This window comes from Lipotes vexillifer, unplaced genomic scaffold, assembly GCF_000442215.2.
Source record: "Lipotes vexillifer unplaced genomic scaffold, Lipotes_vexillifer_v1.1 scaffold818, whole genome shotgun sequence".
NCBI lineage: Eukaryota > Metazoa > Chordata > Mammalia > Artiodactyla > Lipotidae > Lipotes > Lipotes vexillifer.
In genome coordinates this window covers 1710658-1721353 of record NW_006771890.1, presented here as the reverse complement: position 1 = coordinate 1721353, position 10696 = coordinate 1710658, and the positions used below count along the sequence as shown (strand labels likewise).

The window sequence follows — 10696 nt, the reverse complement described above, 5'->3', positions numbered from 1 at the left end:
AAAAAAAAAAAAAAAAAAAAAAAAGCCGAGGACAATTGAAAAGATTTTCCAGTTTGTCTTGCTTCTAAAACTGGTTGAAATAAGGTAATGTTCAGTTCTTTTTTGGAGGGAGGTGATCTTAGTTTTTTTTTACAATATCGTAAAACCTTAAGACTGGAAGAATCATTGGCTACGTGCCTCTCATTGGTCACTGCACCTCCCTGTCAGGAGAGCACAAGGCTATACAAAATCTTAGTCCTTACTCTTGCGTGTTGATTTAAATCAGTTCTGATGGAGAATTGTGGGCCTCCAGAGTGATCTGACTTGCTGAAGGTTCTGGCAATGGATGTTATGGCTGTATGAATTTTCTCTAAGTAGGGCCATGATCACATTTTAGATAAAAAAAAAATCTATTAAGAAGTTTGTATTCAAATTCCACATGGTACAAAATAACAGTCCTGCTTCCTGACATGCTTTTTACACAATCTGGTTAAGTTAAAGCTTCCTTTTATTTGGAGCAGCAACACTTATGGAACTGGTCACTGGTTCAGAGCTAGGCCAATATTCAACACTGGCTCTCAAGACTGAATTTGGCTCCCTTAGCATCCAGCCTGCTCCCTCATACTCTGCACGCAATGCCCAGGCCAGCAGGATCAAAGCGACAGAGCCAGCCTCCAACAAGGGCACCCACCTGTGCTGAATGGGATCGAATAGACAAAGCTCCCTGGAATCTGCTCAGCGGCTCTTCGGTACCAGAGAGGGAAATGGTCTGCATTAAAGATGTTCTCCTTGTCTCCAGCTTTCAGGAAGTCCCTTGAAATAGAAAAGAATAAGAAGAGCATGGCACCACTCAGCAAGGAAAAGCCAGACACGACTGCATGCCAGCAGCTTTTGTTGGGTAAAAATAATGTTGGCTTTTAGAATCCCAACCTGCTTTTCTCAGTACAGAGAGGACCTGTGTAACATTGTGTACCCCAGATTACTCAGAAATATCTTGTAGAGTCCTGGCAGTCAGACTCCAGTGGGTGAAATGATTTTTCCTAGTATATCTAGTGAACTAATAGTCTTAGCATCTGAAGCAAGCAAACAAAGCCTACAGAAATCACACCAGAAGACCAAACGTAGTCAGAAAGCTTTGTCTTGCCTTAAAATCCAAACACACAGATACATATCCATGAGAGGATCAACATCTTAGGTAGATCGCTCTCTTCTTATAAAAAAGGTAAAGGAGGTAAAAATGGGTCCACATGGGGATCTTTGCTTCTTTCCTTCCCTCCTTACCCTCCAGCCAAACAGGACTGTTCTTACTTCTGGATACTAGGGACTGTTGTGGTGTTGGGTGAGACAGGTCTAGGTTTTAGGTAGAGCTGAATGATCTTGGGTGAGTTACTTGGGTTAGTTACTGAGTCTCTGAGCCCCATCTGTTCATCTACAAAGTGGGAATAATAATATTACACTTACCACGATACTATCAGAATAACATAACACCATGTGTGAAGGGGCTAAGTAAACTGAAAGTGGCTCACACAAATATATGGGATTCTTAAAGCCCAAGAGTTTTTTTCATTCTGTATGCTTTAAATGGAAGGTGTGAAGTGGTAATTTCTTAGACTTAGGACTGTCTTAGGACTGACTTAGGACTTAGGAGGGGAGCAGTAACCATACGGCGGAGGCTGACATCACAGGTTGCTATATGTGTGTTACTACACGTGCTCCAAAAGGCCATACTGAAAGCACAGGATATATTAATATTGGGGATGGTGGCAGGTTACAGAAGCCATGAACTATAATGGACCTAATTCCAAAAGCATGTGGTGGGGACAGGAGATAGAACCTCAGTGTAGGAGCCTGATGATAGTATAGTTCTAGGATGGGAACTTTATATTATCCAGACCTATTACCAATACTTTGAACTCTTCCTTGTATGCTCTCTTTAAAAAAAAACATAGAAATTCTAAAACCTTTCTAGCCCTGGCTAATAGAGTACATCCAAATAGTTGGGTATCAACAAATATCATTTGATTGGAGTGGGTAGGCAGGTATAAGATGCTAAGACAACGGAAGTCAAGGTGCCTCTACATGAATCAATGATAGGATTTTCTTGAAGACAAGAATTGTTTCATCCAACCAGATAACCAATGAGTATTCACTTTGAGTCACAATAATGTCACAAAGAATAGAATTCATAGTTGTAGATACTTTTAGCTTCCCAAAGCAGTTTCACATCCGAAGGTTTTCTGATCCTCACAGTAAACCAGGGAGATCATTAACCCATTTTTCAGATGTATCAAGTGAGGTGAACCAGGTACACATCCCAGCAGTCCTGAGTGTGGTCCTGCCATATTTCAAATCCACCACAATCACCTGTATATCAGACTAGCAAGGTGCTATGTTTTGTTGCTGTTAGTACTTTTCTTGTTTGTTTGTCTTAATCTCAAAACATACAACAGTTTTTCTCTCTGAGCATTAGAAACTCTATTCCCGTGTCTCCCTTTGCCACTCTGGGTCCTAAAAGGAGAAGGCAATGTGTATCCCAACACTTCTAGTCCTTCCTAAGAACTTGCCTTCTGTTAAAGTAATTGTTTGGGGGTACAGGGGTAAAGAGGACTTGAAAAGAATCAAGTCACAACTATAGTCAACTTCATAAATGACAAATTTGAGAAGTTGAGGAAGAAAGAGTCCTCAGATGGGCATTAAAAGCCAGTTCACAAAACATCCAAAAATCTATGGATCTGCCACTTACCAGACTGGTCTTAAAAGATCATATGGTGGGTGTCCGGGCCTCATCTAAGAGACACAAGAGCACAGCTAAGCTGGGCTTAATGGGACAGGAGTGTTCCCTCATTAAGCTCCTGATGGGCCAACCCCTCTCAAATTGGTGGCCACCCTGTGCCTTGGTTATCCCCACCTCCCCCCCCACCCAGGGACCCTGAAGGTCAGGATTTGTGAAGTTCCATGGTAACCTCTGGAATCACAAACACACACTTTGCAAACTCTCTGAATCTCAGGCTCCATTCATCCCTGGCCTAATAATGTCTCTTACTTCAGAGAAAAGAAATTGAGAAAACATATTAATGGGCTCAGGAAAGACTTCCCAGGCTCACACCAGCTCTGGTCAAATACCAATTTGAAGAATTAAGACCCTGTGGCTCTCTGAAGACAGACACAGGGGCCGAGCAGTGGTTTAAAAGGGCATCTGGGGCTTCCCTGGTGGCGCAGTGGTTGAGAATCCGCCTGCCGATGCAGGGGACACGGGTTTGTGCCCAGGTCCGGGAAGATCCCACATGCCGCAGAGTGGCTGGGCCCGTGAGCCATGGCCGCTGAGCCTGCGCGTCCGGAGCATGTGCTCCGCAACGGGAGAGGCCACAACAGTGAGGCCCGCGTACCACATACACACAAAATAATAAATAAATAAATAAATAAAAGGGCATCTGAGGGCTTCCCTGGTGGCGCAGTGGTTAAGAGTCCACCTGCCAATGCAGGGGACATGGGCTCAAGCCCTGGTCTAGGAGGATCCCACGTGCCGTGAAGCAACTAAGCCCATGCGCCACAACTACTGAGCCTGCGCTCTAGAGCCCGCGAGCCACAACTACTGAGCCCATGTGCCACAATTACTGAAGCCCGTGCACCTAGAGCCTGTGCTCCGCAACAAGAGAAGCCACTGCAATAAGCCCGTACACTGCAATGAAGAGTAGCCCCCGCTCGCCGCAACTAGAGAAAAGCCCGCATGCAGCAACAAAGACCCAACGCAGCCAAAAATAAATAAAATAAAATTAATTATTAATTATTTTAAAAGGCATCTGGGTACTGAACTTGGTGACACTCTGCCCACTGTCCACCTGGGTCTCTTTAGAAGAACAAGGAAACACTGTCAAACCCGAGAGCCACCAGAATGCCTGCTCCCGAGTGTGGGGCTCTATAGGCCCTCAGGCTCTGAGCTGAGGCACAGAGATTTACTAAAACATACACAAACAAATAAACACTAGACTTGAAACACTGCTTCTCGGGACAGGCAGGAATTCCTCAGCAGAGCTGTGGGACAGCTGAATGCCCTCCAGTCATTTGTCAGGAGGTGAGTGATTCCTCCCACTGGCTGCTCCCCTACCAGCCACACCGTCTCCAGAGTTGAGCGAAATGACTCACCAGGGCGGGAGAGGACTCCAGGAGAGTGGACAGAAGCCAACAAGCGTGAAACACAGAGTCGTGGAAGGGCCAACAATGGGCAGGTGAATACATACACTGTGGCCCCCGAGGTAGAATGGAGAGGAAAAATGTCAACAGGCCTGGGGGTGGCCTGAATTTTGTTTCTACTGCTGGTGGAATCAATAAATGGTATAAGCTTCCCTTTCACTGTCCCACTTCAGGAGCTCCCTACTTACTGATTGGTGAGCTGCTCGGCCCCAACAAACAGGTTGATTCTCGAGAGGCCCGTGCGAGTGCCGAGGAAGGCCACCTCCACACCCTTGTCAGAATTCCTGAAACAGAGCAGAAGGAATCAGGGGGATTCTGCCAGACAGTAAGCAGATAATGGCTTCTGCATTTTAAGACTCATGGAATGTTTTATGAAATAACAGTCTTGAAGCCTGAAATTTTGGAAGAAATTATAGAAACATATGCATACATGCACACACAGGATGCAAACTCTTATTCCTTACAAAAGTTTTCATGGTAATTCCTGCCAGAAAAAGTAAGAAGTCCATGACCAAAAAAGCAGCATGAGGAAATAAATGCATGCCGAATGCTAAATAAACACACCTTTATCTCAAGGTTCTGGGTGCAAGTTCAGAAAGAGCAGGCCAGCTTTAAGGAGAGGAAGAAAAGCCTTAGAGCTAGCTGTTTCAACTGATGCTACCAAGCCTATTCTTGGTTCTGAGACCATTAGTGGAAACTGCCATTAGCGAAAAGAAGCAACTGAGTCACTGACTCAAGTCTGTAGTATCCCACAGCCTGGAAATGTTTAGGACTTGAATCCTACACCATTTTGGGGGCACCAACTGGTAACTTGTACTAAAAAACAGGCCTTATCCTCACCACCAACCCCAGAGGGATGAGTAAAGAAATGACTTCTGTAAATAGCCCTACAGGATGCCACACATAGGGACTCTAAGGACAGCCTTAGCAAAGAAGACTCATTTGAAAATTCACCAAAGATTTTTTTTCAACATTCAAGGCAAATTTTATATGTTTGAACATGTTCTTCAGGGTTTTCTCAGTGGATACTTCTTCAAAAAAACAGCAAATGGTCTTTCTCCACAAATATATAATTTTATTCTACAAAAAAATATGAAGAGAATACTGATTCCTGAGTTTGCTTCCCTGCCCTAGATGCTAGTAGCAATTTCATTCAAAGCTTTATCCATGTCATCTTCAGTATAAGATAATTTAGTTACTTGATCTCTGATGGTTGTCAAAGTGGTCAATACTACCTTTAAGTATTTAAGGGATGAATAAAAACAAACATTATGCATTTGTTTCTGCTTGTAGCCTACACCAAATTGTAAAGTCGGGCTGCCCAATCAGTTACAGATGTGGACTACAAAGCAAGCTACCATTTTGGAAATCTTTAGCATCTGTTAGGGGTGAATCAGCAATCTTTCCACAGGATTTTGAGTTTCATGAGAACCTAAAAGAAACACTTCCACTAGAGAATGCAATCACAGGAAAGGCTTTGACTCTTTCCAAACCTCCCAGGGAATAAGATCCATACAGGTAAGCAGTCCAAGGATACCCCCAAATATAATGAGAGTGGTTATATCTTTGGGAGTCGACTCATATATTAAACTACCTACCTTACATCTATGCTTAGGAGTCATTTTAACTATAAAATGTCTAGAAAAGAATTCTGGCCATGTCCAGTCCCAAACCTGCTCTTCCTTCATTGTCTCCTGTCCTAGGAAATGGCACCACTATCTACCCAGGTATTGATGTCATTAACCTGAGAATGATCCTTGACAGCTCAGCCTCCCTACCCTCACACCATGAACCCATCACCAAGTCCTGGGGGTCGTACTTCCAAAGCATGCCACAAGTAAATCCCTTGTCTCTGTGCCCACTGCCACTGCCTTGGTCCAAGTGGCAAATCCCTCGAACTGCTGTAGGAGCCTTTACTATTTTTCTTACCCCCATTACATTCTATTATCCACATAGCAGTAGAAGGGTCTTTTTTAAAAATGGAAATCTGATCATCTCCTTCTTAAAATCTTAAAATGTCATTCTTAAAATTCTTCAATGATTTTCCAGTATTCTGAGTATAAAATCCAAAATCCTTAATCTGATTCCCAAGGTCCTGAACCACCAGGCCCTACTGTACCCTTGTCTCCTGACATCTTCCAGCCTATCTACATTTCAGTTCTGTTGGCCTTCTTTAAATTCCTCAACCATGTCAAATACTCTCTCACCTCAGGGCCTTTGCACATACTGTTCCAATTCCCTGGAATGCTCCCAGGGAACCCTTGAACTAGTTCCTGCTCAGAAAAGCCTTTCCTGTCTTCTATCTCCACTCTGGGTCTTGTTACTGTCTACATGTCTAATTTTCCTTCATAGTTATCAAAATTCTTAATCATATAGCACACTATATATCACAGGTACCATGATGGTGAGGACTGTGTTTGATTGAGTTACCTCGATTTCACCAATACCTAGCCCAGTGCCTGGAACATAACAGACGTGCAGTCAATATTTGATGAATGAATGAATGAAAATGAGAACAGAACGAATAATAGACCCGATGTAGGAAAATATACAAAATGGAAGATAAAAAAAGGAAAGGAGCTAATAAAGAATAAAAAAGGAGAGAGAACTGAATAATGTATGACATGAAGGTATAAGGAAAAAGGAATAATTGTTTCTCTTATTTTTAATTGTTAACAGCCTACTTAAAATAGTAAAATACTAGTATTAATATTAAAAATAAGCTGCTGAATCAGTTCTCACCCTAGTCTTTGGTAACAACTACCATTGCCTGCCCTCCTCCCCCTACATCCTCCACTTCAGAAATAAAACTGCGGGGTTATATCTGACACCCTAATGAAATAGAGCTCTCACTTTCCTGTCCTCCTTGCAACCTAGCCTGGCCCAGATCCCGAGTTCCCTCTAGACGGTGAAGGTGAGGGAGCCATGGCAGGGCAAGAAGCAAACTGCTCCTTCCGCCTCCCTCTCTCTCGGAAGTGTCACCCTACGTCAGCATACCAAATTTCATGTAATGTTAAAACTCAAACAAATTATATGTCAAACCCAGGAGCTTGCCATCCAAGCCAGAGCCGCTAATCTGCTCTAGCTCTTGTGGTTTGGAGCTTTGGGGAAAATTAAAGAACTTTAACACCAGCCTCCTAAAACAGTTTAGTTCTTTAAACCATAACCATATTTCGGACGGCTTGTGGGGAAATGGCCATGAAAGGGGGACACGTGCAACCACTTACTCAGATTTGTTGAGGGCAAGGCTGGTCCAATAGGCTTCAATGGGAGCACTCACCACAGCATCAAAAAGGACTTCTTGTATCAATTCTTTATCACCTGTTGGGAGGGATAGACTTGAGAAGATGGCTTTGGCTAGACCCCAAATTGTAGCATGAGAAGTGCACACTGGGCTCATTCTACAGTATCTACAGGCTACTTTCTCCTATGGTGTGTTCCTGCGTTAACCTCCCACCAGCTGAAAATATGAAACAGTTGACACCTGATATGCCACAACACAAGGGACCCCAAAGCATTTGGATGAGATGATAGTAAATTGAGAATCTTGGGTGTCTCACGCTTCAGTTTTCTACTTTCCCTTCCCATCTATTAGTTCATGCCATAGACCAGCACGCCAACTCTGGCATTCGGAGATCAGAAGGCAGCACTCCTCAGTTTGCTCTTTTCATCCCCATTTCTGTCCTCTATCAAAATTTGCAGCTCTTCAGGGCCCTGATCTTGGTTGTAAGGGAAAGGGGTGTGATAGCTTAAGAACTTCTGGGACTCTTATTTTGTCATTCCTTCCATCTAAGATTTTTTTTTTTTTTTTTGATTTTAAAGTAGGACATCTGTCCTTATCCAAATGAATTCTTGATAGAGCTCTGTGGAAGAGGCCGAGGAATCAGGAGGATATCATGAGTCTAGCAGAGGCGTCCTAAAGCCCTACAGCTTTATCACCTACAGCAGGCCAGTCATCACCTTAGCTGGTGGCCAAGAAAACAGTGCAGCTTTGTTATAAAAGCAAAACCTGGAAACAACTCACCATCAAAAAGACAATGAATAAATTGAGATAATATATAAATATAAAATGAATAATATATAATTATATATATATATGTAAATCTTAATATACAAAGTAATGAAAATAATGGCACATACTATATATGGATATATATACATATATCCATATATTAGCTACTGGAACTAATTTATGCTTGTTCAGGGACTGTTCTTGTACTTGGTGAGCATCAAGCCTGCTGCTGCTCTCTCTCTGCCCCCCTTTCCCTGCCCCCATCACCAGCTACTGGCCATTTCTGACTCACTGAGCTCCCTCAGAGGGCACTCTGTAGGAAGAGGGGCAGCAGAATATACAGTGCAAAAAGCAACATGTCACAGCGGCAATCCCACACCGGACAGAACCAGGAGGCCTAGATTATGGCCTTGGATGAGACAAGTCCTATTTCCAGCCCTTGTTTCTCTTTGTAAAATAAAAAAGCAGATATTGACAGCCCCCTCCCAGTTGAAACATTTTCATGTTACTCAGGCGCTTGACTAAATCGTTTGGTAAGGGGAAAAATCCAATGTGAAGGGTTAAACTGGGATTGGGGATTCTGCATGACTCTTGGTAATCCACATTCCTTTTCCTGTTCCTACAGGAAGCAGACATTTGGCTGGATTTAATGTGACTGATCATCTCTGCCAAAGCAAAGCTTCCCATGAAAACTGAGGGGAAATATGGTCTTGAGTTCACGCACACACACACACCCCGCACCGTCCAACCACCATAAGCACACACACATGCATTTGGAAGCACACTCACATTGGAGCAGAGGTTCTTTGCCTTTGAGGTAGAGCTTAATAGCTTCCAGTTGAGATAGATGACGGTGCTCTGGGTGTAGGTCAGTGTTGCAGTAGGACCTAGGAATGTGACATGGCCCAAAACAAGAACATGTACATATTTATGGCATCACTTTCCTTTGCTTTTGAACCAGGAGAACTGGGCAAGGGAATACAGACAACTTGAAATCAAAGAGGGTAATAAACACCAACGCTGAGGAAGAATCATTCCATTCTTACCATTCGTCTGCCAAGGACACATCAGGGTGTTCTAAGTCATGCAGGCCTGGAGGTCAAGGAGAAGGGCATCATGAGTAAGTACCATCTGTGTGGGGCACTGACCACCCCCCTCATGCTCTCCTGTGCTTCAAATGTTCTAGGGCAAGGCCATGGGGGGTGGGTTAAGGGTAGACATCAACCCCAAAGATATCTGCCTGAGAAAAGGGACTTTGCACATAGGAAACAAGTTCTCTTCCCAGGCAGAACCTTCCCGCCACGTCCACCTCACTCAACCACCACTGCAACTTTCCCTGGCAGTCTCCCAGGAAAGCTTTAACTCCCTGAAGATAAATGATGCACCAGTGAGTCCTGGGAGAGAAGCTTAGCAAGATGGTGGAGACGCCAACTTTGGAGGCCCGTACAGTACAGCCTGAGTTGGGAAATTGGGTGGGCCACTAAACTGCTGTGTGATGTTAGCAGGTTGATTTACTCTTTCTTCACGTGTAAAACAGTAATAATAATAGTCCCTAACTGACAGGTGGTTGTGAGGGTGAAATTATAGGTTGAATGATACGAGATTGCCAATACTCAACTGTTTTTGACCAGCAAAAATTGCTAGTTGATACAGGATGCTAAGTTAAAATGAATCATCAGTCTGGAGAGGTAGCTAGGAGAACTGAGGCCTGCAGGGAATTTGGGAGTTTTTATATATAGAATACCCGAGACACCCTAACTCTGTGAAATCACTCCTTTTCCTTGTGTCTTCATGTGACTTCATTTTGATGGGTCATCAGCAGACAAACACTTCTGAGTGACAACCTCAGGAACTCCAATTTTTGAGAATGTCAGTTTCCCAAGTGACCAACAGTATCTTACTGCACTCAGGATTCCAGTTTCCACCTCAAATACAAATGTACAAAATAAATAGCAAAATACTAGAACTATCATCACACACTCCTGTTTGATTTTATAGGAAGTAGGCAATGAATTATATAGAATATCATACTATATGACCCAAGTGGCCATATCCTGGCTCCAACACCTTCTGGTTGAATGATGTTGGGAATGTTGCTTCAACTCTTTGACTTATACCAGTCAGAAGATGTGGGTAATAGTGCCTAACTCACAGACTGCATGAGAGGGTTGAATGGAATAGTGATTAGTCCCTAGGACAATCTATGCATCCATCCATCCTTTCTTCCCTTTCTTGCTCCCTCCACTCCTCCCTCCCTCCCTCCCTCCCGTTCTTCCTTCCATATATTTACTGAGCATCCACTATGTGCCAGGTACTATTCTAGGTCCTAAGAACATAGCAGTGACCAATACAAAAATCACTGCTGCTCTCATGGTATTTACTTTCTAGTGTCAGAAAAGAGATAAGTAAATAAACTTAAAATACATAGCCTAACAGTAGTGAGAGCTATGAAGTTAAGGGAGAGAATGAAGCAAGGAGAGGGGGTACCAAGAGATGGGGAGGGATGAGGGAAAG

At 43.4% G+C, this 10696-nt stretch overlaps 1 protein-coding gene across 1 annotated transcript in view; it reads right to left on the bottom strand.

Moving 5' to 3' along the window:
• Window positions 1-133: 133 nt before the first annotated feature.
• The window catches only part of CACNA2D3 (calcium voltage-gated channel auxiliary subunit alpha2delta 3), a gene marked incomplete at its 3' end in the record, with an annotated part of 652765 nt that continues 642202 nt past the window's right edge, over window positions 134-10696 (bottom strand). The window contains exons 22-27 of the mRNA XM_007447233.1: window positions 9229-9274; window positions 8972-9069; window positions 7398-7491; window positions 4359-4454; window positions 671-792; window positions 134-196 (exon numbers count right to left, since the gene is read on the bottom strand). Of these exons, the coding sequence (XP_007447295.1) occupies window positions 134-196; window positions 671-792; window positions 4359-4454; window positions 7398-7491; window positions 8972-9069; window positions 9229-9274 (519 nt within the window). The remainder of the gene's footprint in view (window positions 197-670; window positions 793-4358; window positions 4455-7397; window positions 7492-8971; window positions 9070-9228; window positions 9275-10696) is intronic.